The following is a 25,373-nucleotide window of genomic DNA, read 5'->3' on the forward strand; positions in this document are numbered from 1 at the left end:
TGCTTTGTTAATATTCTGTACTGTCATTTTTACATGCAAAGAGAGATGTTCTTTTGTCAGCGTAGTTTTTGAGTGGTGTGTATGTGTGATTTTGTGTGATTGTGTGTGATTGTGTGTGTGTGTGTGTGTGTGTGATTGTGTGTGTGTGTTGTTTGTGTGCATGTGTGTGATTGTGTGTGTGTGTTGTTTGTGTGCATGTGTGTGATTGTGTGTGTTTGTGTGATTGTGTGTGTATGTGTGTGTGTGTGTGTGTGTGTGATTGTGCATTTGTGTGTGATTGTGCGTTTATGTGTGTGTGTGTGATTGTGTGTGTATGTGTGATTGTGTGTGTGTGTGTGTGTGTGTGTGATTGTGTGTGTGTGTGTGTGTGTGTGTGTGTGTGTGTGTGTGATTGTGTGTGTGTGTGATTGTGTGTGTGTGTGTGTGTTGACACATGCGCGCTGTGTATGTGCAGGTGGTGGTGATGAATGTTCAGCAACAGGAGGCCACGTCATCCAAGCGGAAAGGAAAGCCCAGCCCTGCAGTCTGTGCTCTGGTAAGCCTGACACTTTCAGAGATGCCAACTGTATGATTTCGCCGTGTTTTGTTACATTCGGTCGCACTTTGTTCTGACATTATGCCAACGTCAAAATTGTTCCGAGGTGTTCATTTTCAACTACATAGCATGGTCACATGTTTTCCTGTCGTAACATCACCCAGACACTCTAGACCTATCGATCACCAGGCCAGGGCAGTCAATACCAACCTTGGTCTCACATGATGATGCTCAGCTAATTGTGTGCATGTTTACATTGAAACAGCATTGAGTGGACCAGTCAGCTTAATCGTTTGCCAGAACAAGGGAGAACATGGCTAAATCAAGTGTTTGTGTGCCTTACAGATAAATTATATGTTTGCTGATGTGGCTTGGAGTCTGTGTGTTCCTACCAAATTCAAAATGTTCCTACCAAATTTCCTGATTGTTCCTACAAACACTTGACAGGGGTTGGCATCTCTGTACTTCTGTAGTAAATGACCTGCGCTTTGTAAACTTATGGGCTGTAACGTCTCACCTTGTACGTTCTGTGGCAAACTGATTGCTGTTGATAAATCTGTTAGTCATTCGTCAGGATAATTGAGAGAATCAGGGGAAAAGAGGTATGGTGATGGACTGTGGTTGAGAGTTACTGGCCTTGTAACAGTCCTGGGCCAAGTTACATGAGGTGATCTTTGTAGAGACGGGCGCAATAGCCGACTGGTTAAAGCGTTGGACTTTCAGTCCGAGGGTCCCGGGTTCGAATCACAGTGACGGCGCCTGGTGGGTAAAGGGTGGAGATTTTTACGATCTCCCAGGTCAACATATGTGCAGACCTGCTAGTGCCTGAACCCCCTTCTTCTTGTATATGCAAGCAGAAGATCAAATACGCACGTTAAAGATCCTGTAATCCATGTCAGCGTGCACACCCCCGAAAACGGAGTATGGCTGCCTACATGGCGGGGTAAAAACGGTCACACACGTAAAAGCCCACTCGTGTGCATACGAGTGAACGCAGAAGATGATGATCTTTGTAGAGCTAAGTATGCTCAGAGTTAAGAAAGTTCCTAAGTGTATGGAATTCACCGTTGAGTTAGGAACAAACAGGAACAAATAAGCAAATTTAGCGCTGCAAAGTTCGCTCACGCAACCCATCCCAGTATCTTATCCCAAGTTTGTTCATTCAACAACGTTTGCTTTCATTTTATTTTCCATTTGATTTCCTTTGCATGGACCAGAAGTCCATGTTTTGTTGAGTTTTGTGCCTAACAGTGGTTGAACGACAGATGCAGTTGAATGATAAGAGTGCTGGACGTCATATCTGAGGGTCCTGAATTGGATTTAGTGTCGGCCCCTGTTGGATTAGCCCTGTGCATTTGACACAACTGTATGCTTTGAGACTATGAGAATTCCTGCATAGGGAGGAAACTCAGCAGCTCCATGCATGCACGCACACCAATTAAAAAAATTCTCTTTACTCACCATTTGGAGAAATAAGATGAAAAAATTCTAGATATCACTTTACCCAATTCAGCCATTATTTTTTTTTTCTATTTGAAGTGAACTGGTACAGGTGAAAAGAAAATCAAACACAGATAAACCCTACTTCCAGATTCTTAAGAATGTAAAAAAAATTTGTTGTTGAAGTCACTAAAGCCACAGAAAGTCATGGATAAGTGGCATGAAGTAATTTTCCAAGTTCAAAGAAAGTACTGAAACTTTCAGAAACAAAATGAAAGTCATTGTTTTATATTCTGTGCATACTATTTGATTTACTTTTGTTGTGAAGAAGAAGAAGAAAAATGTTCAGTTATGTGTGTGGGACTAAGAACAAAATACACCCCCCCCCCTTCCATCTGAGAAGTGAGACGGACTGGTGTCATCATTGCACAAAACATAAAACACCTGAGAAATTAATGAAACAGATAGGTGTCATCATTGCACAAAACATTAAGCCCCTGAGAAATAAAACAGACTGGTGTCATTGCACATAACATAAAACATCTGAGAAATGAGACTGATAGGTGTCATCATTGCACAAAACATAAAACACCTGAGAAATGAGACAGATAGGTGTCATCATTGCACATAACATAAAACACCTGAGAAATGAGACAGATAGGTGTCATCATTGCACACAACATAAAACACCTGAGAAATGAGATCGACTGGTGTCATTATTGCACAAAATAAAACACCTGAGAAATGAGACAGATAGGTGTCATCATTGCACACAACATAAAACACCTGGGAAATGAGACAGATAGGTGTCATCATTGCACAAAACATAAAACACCTGAGAGATGAGACAGATAGGTGTCATCATTGCACAAAACATAAAATGTCTGAGAAATGAGACAGATAGGTGTCATCATTGCACAAAACATAAAACACCTGAGAGCCGCCGTGGCGAAGTGGTTAGCGTCGCGGACTGACGGCTGGGAGGACGTGGGTTCGAATCCCAGCGGAGGTGGGTTTTTCGGCCCGTGGCCGGCTCCTACCCAGAGTTGAGTGTGCTGTGGGCTTAAATGGGGAGACTGGGACCACACAGTCGAGTGTCATCCACTTCAAGGATGCGTCTTTGGGTGTGTTGCTCTAATTACTTGACCAACACTGCAAGTGTCTGTATCTCTCGGGCCTGGTTAACGCCGGGATATCATTATGACAGGAAGCGTAGAGTACAGCCTTGTCACGCAGTCCCAAACCAAAATGGACCTCCATAGCAACATCGTCATCATCATCGTCATCCTCCTCCTCCTTCATCGTCATCAATATAAACAAAATAGTCTCAAAGTCTGTGGCCTTTCATGCCCTGCTCTCATGGTGACCTCAGTTTCGATACCCCTCCACTTCTGTGCTTGGGGTGAGTCCTGTCAATGTCGTCAGTATCGGCGGATTCGTCGGGGGCTGTTGTTTGAGGGACGTGGTGGCGGTCTCCACTCTGGGGGGGACGCTCACTCAGTCTGGCTCCGCGACTAAGCCATTATTGTCGTTAGTAGGGGGCTTAGTAGGTGGTGTCCTAAGTACGTAAAATCAGAACAGGCACCACTGAACACCACCGAAGTGACTCAGCAGCAGTGCAGGGTCTCCTCTGGTGTGTGGCCTCCAGGCGACCTAACATCGATGGTTCCCTGTGGACTGCCGACGCTGGAACTGCGACAGATGAACCCGGGTGTGGCCGTGTATGGGGCAATCTAAATGAGCGGCGTGGGAGTAATGCCACTGAAACGGTGCAGATGATGGGGCAGCAAAAAAAAAAAAAAAAAAAAAAAAAAAAAAAAAAAAAAAAAAACACCTGAGAAATGAGATTGAATGGTGTCATTATTGCACAAAATATAAAACACCTGAGAAATGAGACAGATAGGTGTCATCATTGCACAAAACATAAAACATCTGAGAAATGAGACAGATAGGTGTCACCATTGCACACAAAATAAAACACCTGAGAAATGAGACAGATTCATTGTTGTCTTTGTGCAGGTAAGGAATTTTGTGGAGTCCACACTGGTGGACCTTCGGCACCTGTGGATGAAGCGGATTGGGTACCAGGTGTGCGTGGTGTGTCCCTGTGAGCGGGTGTGTGAGGAGCACAAGATGGAGGGCTGCCTCAAGGAGAGTTGTCTCCACTTCTTGCACCTGGACGAGTGTTTGGTGAACAAGGTGAGGGGGGCTGCTTGTGTTGTGTCGTCTGTGTTCTTATTTTAGAAAAGGTATGTACGTACTTGAACATGGATGTTCTTCGTTAAGAAAAGATATGTACATTAATGTAGATATATTTCGTTTAGAAAAGATATGTATGTATATGAACATTGATGTTGTTTGTTTAGAAAAGTTATGTACATGAATACGTACACGAATATGGATGTTCTTTGTTTAGAAAAGTTATGTACATGAATATAGATGTTCTTCGTTTAGAAAAGATGTGTTACGTACACGATTATGGATGTTCTTCATTTAGAAAAGATTTGTTACATACACAGATATGGATATTCTTCATTTAGAAGAGATTTGTTATGTACATGAATATGGATGTTCTTCGTTTTGAAAAGATAGGTTAAGTACATGAACATGGATGTTCTTCATTCAAAAAAGATATGTATGTACATGAATATGGATGTTCTTTGTTTAGAAACGATATGGACATATGTGAATATGGATGCATGCTCAGACACACAAATTGAAGGAAATGTAGACGGGCGCCATAGCCGAATGGTTAAAGCGTTGGACTTTCGATCTGAGGGTCCTGGGTTCGAATCACGGCGACGGCGCCTGGTGGGTAAAGGGTGGAGATTTTTATGATCTCCCAGGTCAACATATGTGCAGACCTGCCAGTGCCTGAACCCCCTTTGTGTGTATACACAAGCACAAGATCAAATACGCACGTTAAAGATCCTGTAATCCATGTCAGCGTTCGGTGGGTTATGGAAACAAGAACATACCCAGCATGCACACCCCCGAAAGCGGAGTATGGCTGCCTACATGGCGGGGTAAAAACGGTCATACACGTAAAAAGCCCACTCGTGTATATACGAGTGAACGTGGGAGTTGAAGCCCACGAACGCAGAAGAAGAAGAAGAAGAAGAAGGAAATGTAATGCTTCAGGCCATGTGGTGATTTAACAAGCAGTAGCAATTTTGAACAGGCATTCAAACAGATTTGTTCAGCAAGAAAGAAGAGAATGTGTCAGTGTGTGCTGAGAGGAGGAGGGGGGCAGAATGGTTAAGACACTGACCTGCCAGTACAGTGTGCTGAGGGTCAGGGTTCAAATCCCAGTCTCGCCACTTCTCCCAAGTTTGACTGGAAAATCGAACTGAGCGTCTGGTCATTTGGATGAGACAGCAAACCAAGGGTTCTATTTGCAGCATGTACTTAGTGCACTGAAAAAGAACTTATAGCAACATAAAGTTTTGACTTCTGGCAAAATTCTGTTGAAATCCACCCTGTCAGGTACACAAGCACGTATTTTGTATTTGTATTTCTTTTTATCACAGCAGATTTCTCTGTGTGAAATTCGGGCTGCTCTTCCCAGGGAGAGCGCGTCGCTACACTACAGCACCACCCATTTTTTTGGTATTTTTTCCTGCATGCAGTTTTATTTGTTTTTCCTATCGATGTGGATTTTTCTACAGAATTTTGCCAGGAACAACCCTTTTGTTGCCATGGGTTCTTTTACGTGCGCTAAGTGCATGCTGCACACGGGACCTCGGTTTATCGTCCCATCCGAATGACTAGCGTCCAGACCACCACTCAAGGTCTAGTGGAGGGGGAGAAAATATCGGCGGCTGAACCGTGATTCGAACCAGCGCGCTCAGATTCTCTCGCTTCCTAGGCGGACGCGTTACCTCTAGGCCATCACTCCACTCGACCATCACTCCACTCTGGGCCTGATTGATGCATTGGGTTGATGCTGCAGTCAGGCATCTGCCATGCAGATGTGGTGTAGTGTTTGTTGATTCATCTGAATGCATTGATGCCTCCTTGAGAAACTGAAACTGTATGCTGGTGTGTTTGTATGGCTGTCTGCTAGGGGACATTGGTGATAAAACATTGTGTGCTGGTGTGTTTGTATGGCTGTCTGCTAGGGGACATTGGTGATAAAACACACAGTGTGCCGGTGTGTTTGTATGGCTGTCTGCTAGGGGACATTGGTGATAAAACATTGTGTGCTGGTGTGTTTGTATGGCTGTCTGCTAGGGGACATTGGTGATAAAACATTGTGTGCTGGTGTGTTTGTATGGCTGTCTGCTAGGGGACATTGGTGATAAAACATTGTGTGCTGGTGTGTTTGTATGGCTGTCTGCTAGGGGACATTGGTGATAAAACATTTTGTGCTGATGTGTTTGTATGGCTGTCTGCTAGGGGACATTGGTGATAAAACATTGTGTGCTGATGTGTTTGTATGGCTGTCTGCTAGGGGACATTGGTGATAAAACACAGAGTGTGCTGGTGTGTTTGTATGGCTGTCTGCTAGGGGGGATTGGTGTTAAAACACAGTGTGTGCTGGTGTGTTTGTATGGTTGTCTGCCAGGGGAGATTGGTGATAAAACAGAGTGTGCTGGTGTGTTTGTATGGCTGTCTGCTAGGGGAGATTGGTGATAAAACAGAGTGTGCTGGTGTGTTTGTATGGCTGTCTGCTATGGGGGATTGGTGATAAAACACAGTGTGCTGGTGTGTTTGTATGGCTGTCTGCCAGGGGACATTGGTGATAAAACACAGAGTGTGCTGGTGTGTTGGTATGGCTGTCTGCTAGGGGACATTGGTGATAAAACATTGTGTGCTGGTGTGTTTGTATGGCTGTCTGCTAGGGGACATTGGTGATAAAACATTGTGTGCTGGTGTGTTTGTATGGCTGTCTGCTAGGGGAGATTGGTGATAAAACATTGTGTGCTGGTGTGTTTGTATGGCTGTCTGCCAGGGGACAATGGTGATAAAACACAGAGTGTGCTAGTGTGTTTGTATGGCTGTCTGCTAGGGGACATTGGTGATAAAACATTGTGTGCTGGTGTGTTGGTATGGCTGTCTGCTAGGGGACATTGGTGATAAAACATTGTGTGCTGGTGTGTTTGGCTGTCTGCTAGGGGACATTGGTGATAAAACACAGAGTGTGCTGGTGTGTTGGTATGGCTGTCTGCTAGGGGACATTGCACGGATGTTCAGTGCTGGCACTTTAGTTGGCCCAGCGAAAGTTCATGAACCCAGGAAGTAGGGCATGGATATAAATAAACGTGGCTGACAAACAGGCCGTGCCAGCGGCACTCGCTGTACGCTTGTTCAGCGGTAAATCTGCTTTGTTTCTTTCGCGCATCATCTTCCCGGATGGATTGGAAATAACGACAAAAGAAGTGGGTTTCTACAAAGAATGCAAAATGAGCTTTCCATTGACTCCAAACACAATATATTTTCTTACATAGCAATTGTTGCGGCAACGGTTGAAACATGCATGAAGAAAGAGAAGAGAAGGTCAAGCAGAAACATGATCGCAAAAATCGTAAAATTTAAATCCCTCTCTAAGAAAACATACGCTTATTACAATGAAATCGTAAAAATCACCAAAACATTTAGCATGCCTGCATGCAGATCAGCCCACCCTTTTGAGTTGTAGATTTTTTCTTGTCAGCACAACAAGTGTTTAAATGAACACACTGTAGCATGGTGAGTGCAAGCAGCAGGGGCATGTAGAGCAGGGTGAGTGTAATCGCTGCAGGAAATGTGTGGATGCTATGGAAGCGTGAGAAAAGTGGGGCAGGGGCTGCGGGGCCAAGTGAAACAAAGAAGGCAGTGTCCAGGTTTGGCACGCGGGGCCAGAAATTCCGCGCGCGGTGAATGCGCCGGCCAATGCAGAGTGTGGTGGGAAAGTCTGGCATTAAAAAAAGTTTGACCCCAGACGCTAGACGCTGCTCGGAAACTAAAGAGGTGGATTTTGTGCTCGGCTGAGCAGCCGTGATTGGTGATAAAACATTGTGTGCTGGTGTGTTTGTATGGCTGTCTGCGAGGGGACATTGGTGATAAAACACAGAGTGTGCTGAAGTGTTTGTATGGCTGTCTGCTAGGGGAGATTGGTGATAAAACACAGAGTGTGCTGGTGTGTTTGTATGGCTGTCTGCTAGGGGACATTGGTGATAAAACACAGTGTGCTGGTGTGTTTGTATGGCTGTCTGCTAGGGGAGATTGGTGATAAAACACAGTGTGCTGGTGTGTTTGTATGGCTGTTTGCTAGGGGACATTAGTGATAAAACACAGAGTGTGCTGATGTGTTTGTATGGCTGTCTGCTAGGGGACATTGGTGATAAAACATTGTGTGCTGATGTGTTTGTATGGCTGTCTGCTAGGGGACATTGGTGATAAAACACAGAGTGTGCTGGTGTGTTTGTATGGCTGTCTGCTATGGGGGATTGGTGATAAAACACAGTGTGTGCTGGTGTGTTTGTATGGCTGTCTGCCAGGGGACAATGGTGATAAAACACAGAGTGTGCTAGTGTGTTTGTATGGCTGTCTGCTAGGGGACATTGGTGATAAAACACAGAGTGTGCTGGTGTGTTTGTATGGCTGTCTGCTAGGGGAGATTGGTGATAAAACACAGAGTGTGCTGGTGTGTTTGTATGGCTGTCTGCTAGGGGAGATTGGTGATAAAACACAGAGTGTGCTGGTGTGTTTGTATGGCTGTCTGCCAGGGGACATTGGTGATAAAACACAGAGTGTGCTAATGTGTTTGTATGGCTGTCTGCTAGGGGAGATTGGTGATAAAACATTGTGTGCTGATGTTTGTATGGCTGTCTGCTAGGGGACATTGGTGATAAAACACATTGTGTGCTGATGTGTTTGTATGGCTGTCTGCTAGGGGACATTGGTGATAAAACACAGAGTGTGCTGATGTGTTGACATGGCTTTGTGGCAGGTGGTGTGCTGTGATCACCGACGTGTGAAGACAGAATGCTTCCAGCAGTGGTTCCCTCAGCCAGCTGTTTCAGGTAAGACTGTCAGGAAAGTCGTCATGGTTCCCAGAACAGCTGTGCCACCATCTTGGAAAGAGACTGATTTGAATGGTTGTGAATATTCCTGGGGCAGTAATCATGTTGTGAAAGAATGGTGTGGCTACATTCACACTAAGCCCAGCCATTTGCAACAGCAACACACTTCAGTCAGACACAGCCAGTTGCCGTCAGCCTGACACAGCAACACACTTCAGTCAGACACAGCCAGTTTCCGTCAGCCTAACACTAGACACAGCCAGTTGCTGTCAGCCTGACACAGCAACACACTTCAGTCAGACACAGCCAGTTGCTGTCAGCCTGACACAGCAACACACTTCAGTCAGACACAGCTGGTTGCTGTCAGCCTGACACAACAGCACACTTCAGTCAGCCTGATACAGCAACACACTTCAGTCAGACACAGCAACACACCAGTCTGACACAACAGCACACTTCAGTTAGACGGACACAGCAACACACTTCAGTCAGACACAGCCAGTTACTCATACTGTCAGATGGAAGAAATTTGTATTATTGGGATTCCCTGTGCTGGTGTCATTGAAGAGTTGCATCCCTTGGGCCAGCTGTCTGCATCATCAGTCTGTGTGAATCAAATCAAAAAGCTGGCTGGACATGGCTGGTAGCCAGTGTGAACACTTACCGTTGGCATCCACGGCATAAAAAAGCACAAAATGATGTGCACACAATTTGTGGCCAGGTGCTGTCAGCTGCTGTTGCCAACTGACTGGGCTTGATGTGAATGTAGCCTCTGAGAAATAGTAGACTGGTAGCAGGTTTGTCGTTCTTTAAGAATTCCAACAAGATTTCACTTTGAATTTCACTATTGTTGCATTGAAAATGATCCCCCACATAAGGCATTGTACAGGTTGTTGTCATGATTATTGATGAGAAGTAAAAAAAAAAAAAAAAGAAAAAGAAAAAAAGGGATGCATCATGACAGAGTGAAACCATTGCCAGAAGAAGTGACACAAGTTCACAAGTTGGTGTAGCATGGCTGAGCTACTGTGACATCTCTCCCGATGGGGATTTTTCTTGAGTCACAGCTTTCTGTTTGCATTTATCTGTCAGTTTTGTCCCCCTTCCCTCAGAATGAGAGTTATGCTTGTGTGTGAATGACTTGGTGTGAAACCATTTCGGTTTGTCCGTGCAGATGATTGAGCGCTGTCAAGATGTATTATCATTATCATCGTTCATTATGGTGATGTTAGGGTTCAAGTCCCCGGTCCTGCCCAGTGCCAAGCTGAGCAGCGAGACGTACGGCAACATAGAGAAGCACATTGAGGATCTGCCGACGTGGATGAAGGGGGCGGCCAAGCTCCTCAACGGGGGGGCCGCCAACCAGGACTGGGTGGCTCTGGCACACCTGTTAGGTAATGATGATGATGATAATGTAATGATCATAGTTATAATGATAGATTTGTGTAAGAGTGTGTGTGTGTGTGTTTGTGTGCGGAGGGGAGGGTGATTAGAGGTGTGTGTGGAAACGAAGCCACTGTAGTGTATTGCTTGCTTGTATGTATTTTGCATTAGATATGTAGCTTTTCGATTTTTTGGTCCAACCTTTGCCATGTTGTGTGTGTGTGTGTGTGTGTTTGTGTGTGTGTGTGTGTGTGTGTGTACTGTACTTGGATATGTTGGGTGAGTGACGAGCCTATGGAGGCACAATTTATTTCCAAATTGATGAATAAAGATGTTTTGTATTGTAATGTATAGAAGACTTACATGGCGCAAACTCCCCATACAATGTGCTCTGAGTGCCTCACAATGAAACAACACATATACAGTAGGGCATAATAACATACCTCTGCATATAAAACACTTATATGTGTATTATGTCTATATTCACCAAGACAGTACTACAGATTGCAGATATGAACAATCACACACACACACACACACACACACACACACACACATAAAAGACAAAATATGCCCTACACACACACAGTGCACACAGATACGTGCTCTCGCACACACACACAGTAAACCCCACCCCCCACCCCACCCCCACACACACAACATGATGATTTCAGTAGAGGACAAAGTGGGGTGGGTTGGATGGGGAAGACTGCAGACAAACAGCTATGCTTCATCACACCCAAAGGCCTGTTTGAACAGGTGGGTTTTCAAATTTGTTTTGAAAGAGGATGATGGAGTCTGATGATGATGGAGTCTCCCGTCGGTCCGACGGATGAGTAGGCAGGCAGGCTTATCTGTCGGTGTGTGTCCTCATATGGGAGAAGAGGCCAATTCTGGATGCGCAGCACTTCCCACAGGTGTTGCAAGGGAAAACGTCTCCAGAAGTTGAGCCCTGCTTCCTTCGCTCACGCTTCTCCTTAATGGCCAACGTTCTCATGTTTTCAAAGGTCTTTACGCCACTAGAGCACAGCATCCTCCAGTGAGAGCGGTCAAGGGCATCGGTTTCCCAGGAAGCGATGTCTATGTCACAGGCTTTGAGGTTTGTCTTCAAAGTGTCCTTGAAGCATTTGCAGGGTCTTCCAAGTTCATGTGGCCTTCCTTCAGCTGGCCATACAAAAGCATCTTCGGGATCCTGCTGTCTGTCATGCGGACAATGTGTCCTGTCCAGCGAAGCTGGCACTGGATCAGCAGGCTTTCGATTTGAAAGAGGAGAGTGTTGTTAAGTGATGGAGATCCGGAGCAAGAGAATTCCAGACAGAAGGTGCTTGATACTGAAAGGCCGTTTGGACAGTTGTCTTTGAAGAGGTTTTGGGAACTCGGGAGCTTTGTGTGAGTCTTTGAGTTGGTTTCTGATGAGTTTCAGAGGCATATTGCATCATGGAGAGTTCTTGTTTGGCCCTTCTTTTCTGGTTTGATAATCTATTGTTTGGTGTCATATACTGTACCATGTCAAACTGATGCAGACTAGGCCTATTGGTTTCCTCTGCTTGGCCAAATTTCGCGCGGCTAACAGTGAAAAGACGACCCGTCTTGCCCGGTCCGCTCTTAGCCAATCAAACGCCTCCAAACATGGAGTATTAATGGAGTATAATACAAGCTCCTCCTACCAAAGTCATTCCTATAACATTGGTTGGTGAGTTATGGTTTTGGTGCTGGGTGAATTGCTCAGTTCTGCTTTTTATGTCAGGTGATTTGTGGAGTTGTCCCTTGTGATTTGTGTTGGGGGGCTACAGATATTCATGTATGGAACTTCTTCTTCTGCGTTCACTCGTATGCACACGAGTGGGCTTTTACGTGTATGACCGTTTTTACCCTGCCGTGTAGGCAGCCATACTCTGTTTTCGGGGGTGTGCATGCTGGGTATGTTCTTGTTTCCATAACCCACCGAACGCTGACATGGATTACAGGATCTTTAACGTGCGTATTTGATCTTCTGCTTGCATATACACACGAAGGGGGTTCAGGCACTAGCAGGTCTGTACATATGTTGACCTGGGAGATCGTAAAAATCTCCACCCTTTACCCACCAGGCGCCGTCACCGTGATTCGAACCCGGGACCCTCAGATTGACAGTCCAACGCTTTAACCACTCGGCTATTGCGCCCGTCATGTATGGAACAACTTCTGAAAACAGAATGGCTGCCAAACTGGCGGGGTAAAAATGGTCATCCACATACAAGTCCACTGATAAATACGGTTGAACGTAATAGCTGTACACTTAATGCAGAAAAGGTGTGTCACAAATTCCGTGAATTAAAGGGTTGTGCTTCTCTTGTCATGTAGGTGTTTAAGTTTGATGCATTAAAAAAAAAACCCTCCCATTCCGCGCCCCCCCCCCGCACCCCCTGAAAAAAACACCACCACCACCACAATGCGAGTTACTTTGTCATGTTTTTATGTATGTGCGTGTGAAGGAGGTGAGGAGAGGTGGAGGAGGGTAAGGGGAGAGAAGCGAAGGCACTTCACACAAACCGTTGAAGTGAAGTACATTGCAAAGTGCATAACACATTTACTGTCATGAAGTAATGCTGTCGTTAAATCTCTTGCCATGGTTTTTGTAGTATGTTTCATTTGCACGACCATTAATCAACATGGCTTTGTTAATCCTTTTTCCGCTGCCTTCCTGGTCACGCAGGGTACAAGTCAACCCGCATTGAACGGCTGACTGAGGACGTCAATCCAGCCTTGGCCCTGCTGACAGACTGGGTGGTATCCAACGGCAACACAACCATGGCCGTGGACCTGCTGTCTGCATACCTTCAGCAGCTGGGGAGAGAGGACATCGTGCAGGTCATAGAGAGGGCCAAAGGTCAGTGACAGGTCAGAGAAAGGGTCAAAGGTCAGTGACAGGTCATAGAGAGGGCCACATGTCAGTGACAGGTCATAGAGACGTCCAGATGTCAGTTGATAGGTTGTAGTGGGGACCATAATTTAGGGCTATGGAATAACAACAAAATGGCACAAACAATGTTTAAAGATATCATTAAACACATGTTAGGGATGCAAATGCTGGGTTTTTTTTTTTTTTTATAGGAAAACAAAAAATAACAACAACAGCTGCAAGCAGGAAAAAATACAAAAAAATGGGTGGCGCTCTCAGTGTGGCGATGCGCTCTCCCTGGGGAGAGCAGCCCGAATTTCACACAGAGAAATCTGTTGTGACAAAAAAAGAGTAATACAATGATAATACAGTAATACAACAATACAAAATTAGGACAAAGATATGTTAGGGACATGATAATACGAGTAAAAGGTATGCATATGTCCGGAATGACCGAACAACATGTCCGGGACATGAAATGACCGAACGTATGATACATTTATCATATTTTAACAAAATGGCACATGCATGTCAGGGATGTGAAATTATCACTTACAGGCACAGTTACAGTTTCTCAAGGAGGCGTCACTGTTTGGACAGATCGATATGGGCTACACCACATCTGATAGGCAGATGCCTGACCAGCAGCATAACCTAATGTCTAGTCAGGCCGTGAGTGGGTGCATGATGTATTTGTGTACTTATCAGAGTAGAATTGTCATACAGAATTTTACCATAGGACAGCATTTTTTGTCATGGGTGGTTTTTCTGTGCACCAAATACATGTTGCACATGGGATCTTGGTTTATTGTTATTGTTGCTCTTGCAAGAAACATCCAACTGCTTCCTGGACATTCAAAACTGGATGACTCGAAATAAGTTACAATTGAACGCGGACAAAACTGAAGCAATGATCATAGGAACTAAACAAAAACTGTCTTCCATCACAATTGACACAATCAAACTTGGCAGTACATCCATCCCTCTTTTCACGTCAGTCAGGAACCTCGGTGTTGTCCTTGACAATACACTGTCCATGCAAAAATTGATCAGTCAGACATGTCAGTCCTGCTACTGTCAACTGCGGCGCATCAGTGCCATTCGGAAATATCTGTCCACTGACGCAACATCTAGACTTGTCGTTTCTCTCATTCTCTCACGCCTTGACTACTGTAACTCTCCTATTGTCTGGTTTGCCTGCTTCATCCATTCAGTCCCTTCAGCGCATACAAAACTCTGCTGCCTGACTCGTCCTCAGAAAGAAAAGATCTGAGCGCATCACTCCTCTTTTGCAACATCTCCACTGGCTCCCTGTCTCACACCAAATAAAGAACAAGATCAGCACTCTGTGTTATAAATGTATTCACAAAACTGCCCCTTCCTATCTCTGTGGCTGCCTTCACCTCTACACTCCATCTCGCTCACTACGATCGGCTTCAGATCCACTCTGTTTACGCATATCCAGATTCAAACACTCGGCTGTTGGCTGCCGTTCTTTCTCTGTCTCTGGACCTTGCTATTGGAATGAACTTCCTCTTTCGCTTCGTCAAGTCTCCACTCTCAGCTCTTTCAAGTCTGGCCTTAAAACCCACCTCTTCCCAAAATAGCCTCCATTGCCTGCCCTTCCTTGTCTTTAGTTTCTACAGTTTTAGAGATACGCATGCGTGTGAATTACTGGTGCGAAAGCGCTTTGATTTGTCTCTGCACAAGATTCAGCGCTATATAAATACCATTATTATTATTATTATTATTATTATCATCATCATCTGATCCAATGACCAGATGCTCAGTTTTGACTTTTCAGTCATCTTGGGAGAAGGGGTGAGGGCAGGAATGGAACACAGACCCTCACGAACACTGTATTGGCAGATAAACGTCTTAACCATTCTGCCACTGATCTCCTTCCCAGACATATATGTCAAGGGTCTGAGATGATAATAATAATAATAATAATAATAATAATAATAATAAAGGACATTTGGTATGCCCAGTCTAATGATACAAAAGCCCTTGGCATTTACAATGAAAGAAACAATGATGCATGCATACTAAAAACACGCAGATACTTCTTCTTCTTCTGCGTTCACTCGTATGCACACGAGTGGGCTTTTACATGTATGACCGTTTTTACCCCGCCATGTAGGCAGCCATACTCCGTTTTCGGGGGTGTGCATGCTGGGTATGTTCTTGTTTCCATAACCCACCGAACGCTGACATGGATTACAGGATCTTTAACGTGCGTATTTGATCTTCTGCTTGCATATACACACGAAGGGGGTTCAGGCACTAGCAGGTCTGCACATATGTTGACCTGGGAGATCGTAAAAATCTCCACCCTTTACCCACCAAGCGCCGTCACCGTGATTCGAACCCGGGACCCTCAGATTGACAGTCCAACGCTTTAACCACTCGGCTATTGCGCCCGTCGACACGAACACACCCGCACGCATTAATCATCTTGCTCCAGCCTCAGCCCACAAACCCACACCCACTCCACAAAAGATGTCGATACACACACACACGTGCGCACAAGCACATCCCAGCCGTTCAAGGCATATGAACATGAGTACTTTTAAAAATGATGAAAGTAATAGAAGTAAAAATTCAACTTGATTAAAACATAAAAGTGAAGACAGGGAGTTATTTACTGATTTGAATGTCTGGAAATAAATGAGTTTTCAAGATGTTTTGAAAGAAGGGCAAGAAACCGCATGACGGACAGGAAACGGGAGTGAGTTCCATGCGGAAGAAGCCTGTAGAGAGATGAGGCCCCACAGATATCAAGGACACAGGATGATACCAGAAGGGCACACGTGTGTTGCAGAGAGTGAGCGGCCGGTGAGCCAGGTGTTCCTGAGCTACCAGTGGGAGGCGCAGGACCAGGTGAGGTCTGTGAGGGACCACCTGGAGCGTCACGGCTTTGCCTGCTGGATGGACGTCGGCCAGATGGGGGGAGGGGACCACCTCAACGCCAAGATCGAGGAGGGGCTGCGCAACTGCAAGGTCAGAAAGATACCCCTGAAAATGGAGTATGGCTTCCCACAAGGTGGGGTAAAAATGGTCAAACACTTAAAAGCCCACTCGTGTACATGTGAGTGATGTGGGAATTGCAACCCATGAATGAAGGTCAGAAAAATAATTAAGGCAACAAACATTTTTTTTCTTTTTCTTTAGGATTTAAAAAAAAATTTTTTTTAACTGTCTTCACTGCCTTTTTTCCTTTTGGCTGGCTGATATTAATTAAATTCACTGGTTTACATTGGTTGAAAGAAAGATTCAAGTTGTTTACGTTGCTGCTGATTGCCAAGTGGTAATTTCAGGGCTCCTTCTTCTCTTTTTGGAGGCTGCCACTTTGACGTTCACTATGTACATGTGTAGGCTGCCACTTTGACGTTCACTATGTACATGTGTAGGCTGCCACTTTGACGTTCACTATGTGCATGTGTAGGCTGCCACTTTGACGTTCACTATGTACATGTGTAGGCTGCCACTTTGACGTTCACTGTGTACATGTGTAGGCTGCCACTTTGACGTTCACTATGTACATGTGTAGGCTGCCACTTTGATGTTCACTATGTACATGTGTAGGCTGCCACTTTGATGTTCACTATGTACATGTGTAGGCTGCCACTTTGACGTTCACTATGTACATGTGTAGGCTGCCACTTTGACGTTCACTATGTACATGTGTAGGCTGCCACTTTGATGTTCACTCATGTACATGTGTAGGCTGCCACTTTGATGTTCACTCATGTACATGTGTAGGCTGCCACTTTGATGTTCACTCATGTACATGTGTAGGCTGCCACTTTGATGTTGACTCATGTACATGTGTAGGGTAGGCTGCCACTTTGATGTTCACTCATGTACATGTGTAGGTTTTTATATTTATGACTGTGTTTAAAAAAACAAAGGACAAAACCAAAAACAAATGCAGCACAACAGTAATATATCACCATAAAGTGCAGATAAAGAAAATAAAAAATATTTTACAAGTACAGCACAAAACAACAGTCCCACCATTATCAGATTTTTCTCTTCGTCCATTGGACCTTGGTGGTCTGGATGCTAGTCATTCTGTTGAGATGATGATCGGAGGTCCTGTGTGATAATGACAACAAATGACCAGGGGGCACTGTATTGACGTGGGGGTGTGTGTCCAGGTGGTGGTGGCGTGCCTGACGCCTCGCTACGTGGTGTCCCAGCTGTGCACACGGGAGCTGTGTCTGGCAGACCTGCTGTGCCGTCCCATCGTGCCAGTCATGCTGCACCCGGTCCCCTGGCCCCCTCCCGGCCCTCTGGCCCTGCTCCTCTCACAGCTCGTCTACATCAGCATGAAAGGTAGGTACACACCTGGACACAGGTGTATTTGTCTGTGGGGTTGTGTAATATATGTCTACATCAACATGAAAGGTAGGCACACACCTGGACATAGGTGTATTTGTCTGTGGGGTTGTGTATATATATGTCTACATCAACATGAAAGGTAGGCACACACCTGGACATAGGTGTATTTGTCTCTTGGGTTGTGTAATATATATGTCTACATCAACATGAAAGGTTGGCACATACCTGGACATAGGTGTATTTGTCTCTTGGGTTGTGTAATATATATGTCTACATCAACATGAAAGGTAGGCACACACCTAGACATAGGTGTATTTGTCTGTGGGGTTGTGTATATATATGTCTACATCAACATGAAAGGTAGGCACACACCTGGACATAGGTGTATTTGTCTCTTGGGTTGTGTAATATATATGTCTACATCAACATGAAAGGTAGGCACACACCTGAACACAGGTGTATTTGTCTCTTGGGTTGTGTAATATATGTCGACATCAACATGAAAGGTCGGCACACACCTGAACATAGGTGTATTTGTCTCTTGGGTTGTGTAATATATATGTCTACATCAACATGAAAGGTCGGCACATACCTGGACATAGGTGTATTTGTCTGTGGGGTTGTGTATATATATGTCTACATCAACATGAAAGGTAGGCACACACCTAGACATAGGTGTATTTGTCTGTGGGGTTGTGTATATATATGTATACATCAACATGAAAGGTAGGCACACACCTGGACATAGGTGTATTTGTCTCTTGGGTTGTGTAATATATATGTCTACATCAACATGAAAGGTAGGCACACACCTGGACATAGGTGTATTTGTCTGTGGTTGTGTATATATATATATATGTCTACATCAACATGAAAGGTAGGCACACACCTGGACATAGGTGTATTTGTCTGTGGGGTTGTGTATATATATGTCTACATCAACATGAAAGGTAGGCACACACCTGGACATAGGTGTATTTGTCTGTGGGGTTGTGTAATATATGTCTACATCAACATGAAAGGTAGGCACACACCTGGACATAGGTGTATTTGTCTGTGGGGTTGTGTAATATATATGTCTACATCAACATGAAAGGTAGGCACACACCTGGACATAGGTGTATTTGTCTGTGGGGTTGTGTATATATATATGTCTACATCAATATGAAAGGTAGGCACACACCTGGACATATGTGTATTTGTCTGTGGGGTTGTGTATATATATGTCTACATCAACACGAAAGGTAGGCACACGCCTGGACATAGGTGTATTTGTCTGTGGGGTTGTGAATATATATATGTCTACATCAACATGAAAGGTAGGTACACACCTGGACACAGGTGTATTTGTCTGTGGGGTTGTGTATATATATATGTCTACATCAACATGAAAGGTAGGTACACATCTGGACATAGGTGTATTTGTCTCTTGGGTTGTGTAATATATATGTCTACATCAACATGAAAGGTAGGCACACACCTGGACATAGGTGTATTTGTCTCTTGGGTTGTGTAATAGCTCGTCTACATCAACATGAAAGGTAGGTACACACCTGGACATAGGTGTATTTGTTTGTGGGGTTGTGTATATATATGTCTACATCAACATGAAAGGTAGGCATACACCTGGACATAGGTGTATTTGTCTGTGGGGTTGTATATATACTTGTATATATATATGTTATGTTTGTCCTTTGGATTCGAAGTTGACCATGGCTTCAAGAATCAGAAGATCGGTGGCTGTGGGTCCGGAGGTGACCGATGAGGCCAATCTGGGCCCTGAAAGCTTGCCCAAATGTGGGACACAAATGAGTGGGTGCTGAATTGGCAGTGGATGCTGCTTGGGCCGTGCGCATAGCAAGCTTTAGGTCTTTGAAGGACACTTGAAAGCAGTTCTTGTGTCATTTCTTCTGACTTCCAAGTATTGTTCTGTCAAGTGCATATGCTTTAGTAACCTGACAGTTAAGCAAATAATTTTTGACTGTAGCTTGATGAAGCCTTATGCACACGAAAGTGTTTCTTCACAAGTGACTGAAAACTTTGATGTTTTTGACTTTTTGCATTCGTTATCAGTTGTTTCGCTTGTCAGTTTAATGACTTCTCCAGTTGAGTGACACACCGTGGCACACACGTAGAGGGCAAGGAAAGCCAGGGACAGGAGGTCTCTGGGCAGCTGATGCTTCCCTCCATCAGTGCTTTTCCTCCACAGCAATCCTCCTTGCAGCTTCAGGGTCTCAGCGCCTCACTTTGTTGTTGGTCTCCATTTGTCTTTGTCTCTGGCAGTGTTTTCCTAGCTCTATCTTTTTTGAATGCCAGCTGCTTTGAGTTTCAGCGGGTCTTCATAGTGCTTTTTGGGCTTCCTGTCACATTCGCCCCGGCAATGCTCACCACAGAAAACGGCTTTGGGCATTCATGTGACCTCCCTGCATAAGATATCCCTCCCTTGAAGATGTTTGATCAGCCTCTGTGCTTGTGGCATTGGCTTGCTCAAGGACTTATGTTTGTCACATAGTCTTGCCACTTGATGCGGAAGATAAGTTTATGAAGGCATTGTTGGTGAGTTGTGCCTTTGATCTGTAGAGGAGAGTTGCAGGAACTGCAGATCTGAACACAAGGTTTTCATTGGCTTGCACAGCGAGTGGTTGCCTCAAACTGTTTCTTTTCTTTCTTCACTCTTTTTTGTTTGTTTTTCGAATTATTTAAAAATGTTTTATCCATGTGACCGGCCATCATCCTGCTTATTCATTCATCAGATATTCTGTGGGCTAGTCTGTTGGTCTGTCCGTCCATCCATATGTTCATTCACTTGCTGGTTTCACTTCTTTTAAAAAATTCTCTCTTTTTATTTTATATTCTTTTATTATTATTATTTTTTTACTATATAACACACGGAAGTGGTATTTCAGGCGTGGGAGGGCATGGGGGGACGGGAATCCACGCCGACATTCAGGACAAGTACACGGAGATCCTGCAGCGCGTGGCGGTGCACGCCACCCCCACCCTCACCCCCTGTGTCTACCTCAGTGAGGACGCTGACCGACGCCCAGGACACCAGCCCTCTGGGGAGGATGTCTCCAGTCGCTCTGCGGAGCGCGCGTCTGCCGGCGGTCATCGCGTCAGCATTGGCTCCATGAGCGACCGCTCGGTGAACCGTGACCTGACCAATCGGAGTGAGCCATCCATGGACGTCCTGCTGTCGCGCATCAGCGAGTCGGAGATGGCCCCTTCCCTGCCTCCGGTGGAACAGGCCCACGTGACCAAGTGCACCGTGTGTGTCATTTTATGATGGGGGCCGTGGCGGGGTGGGGTAAGAGGGGAGGAGATTGTGAGTTACTTGGTATTGTATGAATGTTGTTCTGCTGTTATGTGAATGGTTCTAACTTTTCCTTAGATGGCTTGAAGGCTGATAAGTTGTCCTGGCATTGTGACCAAGTGCACCATGTGCGTCATTTTATGATTGAGGCCCGTAGCATGCTGAGGGTTTGATTCTTGTGTGAAAGTGGCTGGTGATCGTTTGTGGGGGTGGTGGGGAGTGGAGGGTAAGGATGGGAGGGGATTCTGAGATAATTGACATTGTGTGAATGTTTCTCTGGTGATGTGTGAATGTTTCTCTGGTGATGTGTGAATGTTTCCCTGGTGATGTGTGAATGTTTCTCTGGTGATGTGTGAATGTTTCTCTGGTGATGTGTGAATGTTTCCCTGGTGATGTGTGAATGCTTCTGACTTATCCTGACTTAGCATGAAGGCTCAAAAGTTATCCTGGCATCTGCGGATGGCTTTAAAACATTTTGGTAAAGTGTGCGTGATTTCCAAGTTTCACGGACAAGTTGTGAAGATTCCCAAGTGTTCGTTTCCTGATATGGTATGAGTGTTCTTAAAGTATCCTGATTGTAAATGCTCGTAAGTTATTTTCATAATTGTTTGATTTTGATGACTTTGAAGCTGTGAAATGCATTGGAGAATTAAATCTGTGCAGCTTTTTTTCTTTTTTTTTTCCCTCTCAAGGCCTGACTAAGCGCGTTGGGTTACGTTGCTGGTCAGGCATCTGCTTGGCAGATGTGGTGTAGCGTATATGGATTTGTCCGAATGCAGTGATGCCTCCTTGAGCTACTGAAACTGAAACTGTGAAGTGAACGTGGATAGAGGGAGACGTGGTGGGGAGGGAGGAGGGAGAGAGAAAAGCGTGTGATGAATTGGACACAAACTTTCTCATGTTCATCAACCTGTGGAAGTATGTTTCTGAAATTTCTCTGATACGAGCAGTCACTAATTCTTGGACAGACAAGCTTGTGATGATTTTACATGGTTTGAGACATACCAGGCTGATACACTTCTGTGCGGTTTTGAACTATTACGATCTGTAAAGTGTACATTCCGTAGTTTGTGCAAATGTTTTGTGTCAATTTTTATCAACATATACATATCAACTTCCCACTCCATTTGGACCTCTTTGTCATTGTTCAGTTGGTTTAATTGTTTTTGCTGATATGCAGAGTTTTAGTTTTTGTACCTTCCGTTTGTGATCATAATTATTTTTGGAATGGGGGTAGGGAGTGGGGGGGGGGAATGTTTAATTTTTAGGTGAAATATGTGATTTTTTGAGAGGACGGAGTTATCTCATATGAGAGAACAGGGTCATTTTTGCTTGTTCACAAGTCATTTTGTTTTCTTGACGAACCATCAGTGCCATTTCACAAGTACATGTTTAACAGTTTATACAGCCTGATACATCAGTGATTATCAACTGCTTACTTTTGTCATTCTGCTTCATAATGTGTGGATTTTCTGTCATTTGTTATGTGGTTTTTTTTCCACTTGGTGTTTTTCCTGTGGTCAGTTGTGCTTTACTTATGAATTCCTCAAGATTTAAAAAAAAGAAAAGAAAAAAAGTTTTCTATTTTGTATTTGTGAAGGTTTGTGAGAAAAGAAAATTCAACAGAATATTCTTTCAAATTTGGTATTTGTTCTATACCTAACTTTTCATCTGAAGGTCGAATGAAGGGGTATTTTCTCTGTTTTCTGCTGATGGGTATGGTTTTTTTCTCCATTTTATGTTTAGTTTTGGTTATTGCTCTCTTAACAAAACTACAACAATTTGCTTTGGGTTGTGTCTTGGGAGGGATTTGCGGGGTTGGGAGATGGTATGGGTGTGTGTGTATGGGGGGGTGGGGGTGTAGGGGGAAGGTGGGGGGTGCATGTATGTATATCTGTGTCCTTGTGTCTTGCGTTGGTGTGAGTGTTGGGGTGATATTTTGTGTGCTGTCATACAACATTGCCTGTGTCAAGAAATATTAGGATATTACAAAGAGTTGCCTGCTTTATGTGATATTGCCAGCATATATAACAATTTGCTTTGGGTTGTGTCTCGGGAGGGATTTGCGGGGTTGGGAGATGGTATGGGTGTGTGTGTATGGGGGGGTGGGGGGGGGTAGGGGGAAGGTGGGGGGTGCGTGTATGTATATCTGTGTCCTTGTGTCTTGCGTTGGTGTGAGTGTTGGGGTGATATTTTGTGTGCTGTCATACAACATTGCCTGTGTCAAGAAATATTAAGATATTACAAAGAGTTGCCTGCTTTATGTGATATTGCCAGTATATATGGGTGTGAGTTATTGTGTTACTTAAAGACGGTATAGTATTTATTGTCACTGAAAGTTGCCTGTTTATAATGTAATTGAAAATTGTGTATTTCAAGAAACGTTACTGGCTGTAATATGAAGTTACCCCCATTTTTTGTGATTTTGTGACAGATGCTAAACTTTGGAGGCATAATGTGGTTGAAAAATTCTACAGCATTGGCAGCTGTTGTGAACTGGGGTTTGTCAGTTATATTGTTTAAAGGAGGTTGTTACTTTCTCAGGTTTTCTCCAAGACATATCCCTTTACTATTGTTGAAAGAGTATTACAAATGGACTTGGGAGATTTCATAAAATGAAATTCAGCTTTTGTTAATGAGAAAATTAAAAGTTTGTTGGTATTTCATGTGCGTACTATAAAGAATTATGACTAAGAATTGACTAATGGTCTGCTGATTGACTATTCCAGAGATAAAGTAATTGATTAGTTTAATCCGTTGATTTTTTTTTGGTGGGAATGGACGGGGCAGAAAATGAAATGTTGCTGTGTGTGTTGGAGACATGACGTCACACGATGGATGGACAGCAGTGACGCTTCCCCTTTGGGAATGCCAGGGATCTTTCAGTATTTAGCATCCCCGCCTTCTGTAATTCTGTGCTAGAAATTTCCTCTTTTCTATCACCCTCTTTGTTTCTGTCATTTTTCTTTCTTTGCTGCCGTCTCCTTTTTCTGCCTTCCCAGTCCATTCCCCTTTCTTTTTTCAAGCAAGCCTTGACACTTTTTTTTTCAAATTTCCGCAGTCTGTGATGTACTATCTGTTTAACTCTGGTGATTAGGTAGTGAGATGTAAACACTGTGATGGGCACTAGCTGCCCATTCTGCAGTGTCATTTGCCTATATGGCCTTTTCATATATATTTTTGTTTGGCTTTGAAGAATTGGTTTTTTCCTTTTTTAATGGTTTTTTGTAATCTGGGGATGATAAATTAAGCAGAATGGCTGATGTCCTCAGCATGGCCTCGTCTTATTTGCCATAAGGAGCTAAATGGTTGGGATACTGTTACATGAACTGTGTTTTGTGGGTTTTTCTTCGTGTTTTTTTTTTGTAGATGTGACAGTTTTGTGTTGACGTGGTTGAGCATTTGTATGGTTTGACAGTCGTGATATGGCCCCGTGCAGTCGGCTGGACTATAAGCAACAAGAACAAGGAGTGACCCAGCTGACAGATTAATCATGGCTAGAACAGACACAGTGACCCAGCTGACAGATTGATCATGGCTAGAACAGACACAGTGACCCAGCTGACAGATTGATCATGGCTAGAACAGACACAGTGACCCAGCTGACAGATTGATCATGGCTAGAACAGACACAGTGACCCAGCTGACAGATTAATCATGGCTAGAACAGACACAGTGACCCAGCTGACAGATTGATCATGGCTAGAACAGACACAGTGACCCAGCTGACAGATTGATCATGGCTAGAACAGACACAGTGACCCAGCTGACAGATTGATCATGGCTAGAACAGACACAGTGACCCAGCTGACAGATTAATCATGGCTAGAACAGACACAGTGACCCAGCTGACAGATTGATCATGGCTAGAACAGACACAGTGACCCAGCTGACAGATTGATCATGGCTAGAACAGACACAGTGACCCAGCTGACAGATTGATCATGGCTAGGACAGACACAGTGACCCAGCTGACAGATTGATCATGGCTAGAACAGACAGTGACCCAGCTGACAGATTGATCATGGCTAGGAGAACAGACACGGTGACCCAGCTGACAGATTGATCATGGCTAGAACAGACACAGTGACCCAGCTGACAGATTAATCATGGCTAGAACAGACACAGTGACCCAGCTGACAGATTGATCATGGCTAGAACAGACACAGTGACTCAGCTGACAGATTAATCATGGCTAGAACAGACACAGTGACCCAGCTGACAGATTGATCATGGCTAGAACACACACAGTGACCCAGCTGACAGATTGATCATGGCTAGAACGGACACAGTGACCCAGCTGACAGATTGATCATGGCTAGAACAGACACAGTGACCCAGCTGACAGATTGATCATGGCTAGAACAGACACAGTGACCCAGCTGACAGATTAATCATGGCTAGAACAGACACAGTGACCCAGCTGACAGATTGATCATGGCTAGAACAGACACAGTGACCCAGCTG

The 25,373-nt window shown here is 44.4% G+C and overlaps 1 protein-coding gene across 1 annotated transcript in view; it reads left to right on the plus strand.

Annotated features, from left to right (window-relative positions):
- Positions 1 to 22,094, plus strand: part of LOC143280419 (uncharacterized) — a 59,226-nt gene extending 37,132 nt beyond the window's left edge. Inside the window, exons 15-22 of the mRNA XM_076585055.1 lie at positions 455 to 535; positions 3,995 to 4,174; positions 8,910 to 8,982; positions 10,215 to 10,376; positions 13,061 to 13,234; positions 16,071 to 16,249; positions 17,410 to 17,587; positions 20,500 to 22,094. Of these exons, the coding sequence (XP_076441170.1) occupies positions 455 to 535; positions 3,995 to 4,174; positions 8,910 to 8,982; positions 10,215 to 10,376; positions 13,061 to 13,234; positions 16,071 to 16,249; positions 17,410 to 17,587; positions 20,500 to 20,879 (1,407 nt within the window). The 3' untranslated portion in view covers positions 20,880 to 22,094. The remainder of the gene's footprint in view (positions 1 to 454; positions 536 to 3,994; positions 4,175 to 8,909; positions 8,983 to 10,214; positions 10,377 to 13,060; positions 13,235 to 16,070; positions 16,250 to 17,409; positions 17,588 to 20,499) is intronic.
- Positions 22,095 to 25,373: the final 3,279 nt, after the last annotated feature.

Source organism: Babylonia areolata, chromosome 3 (assembly GCF_041734735.1).
Source record: "Babylonia areolata isolate BAREFJ2019XMU chromosome 3, ASM4173473v1, whole genome shotgun sequence".
Lineage (NCBI taxonomy): Eukaryota > Metazoa > Mollusca > Gastropoda > Neogastropoda > Buccinidae > Babylonia > Babylonia areolata.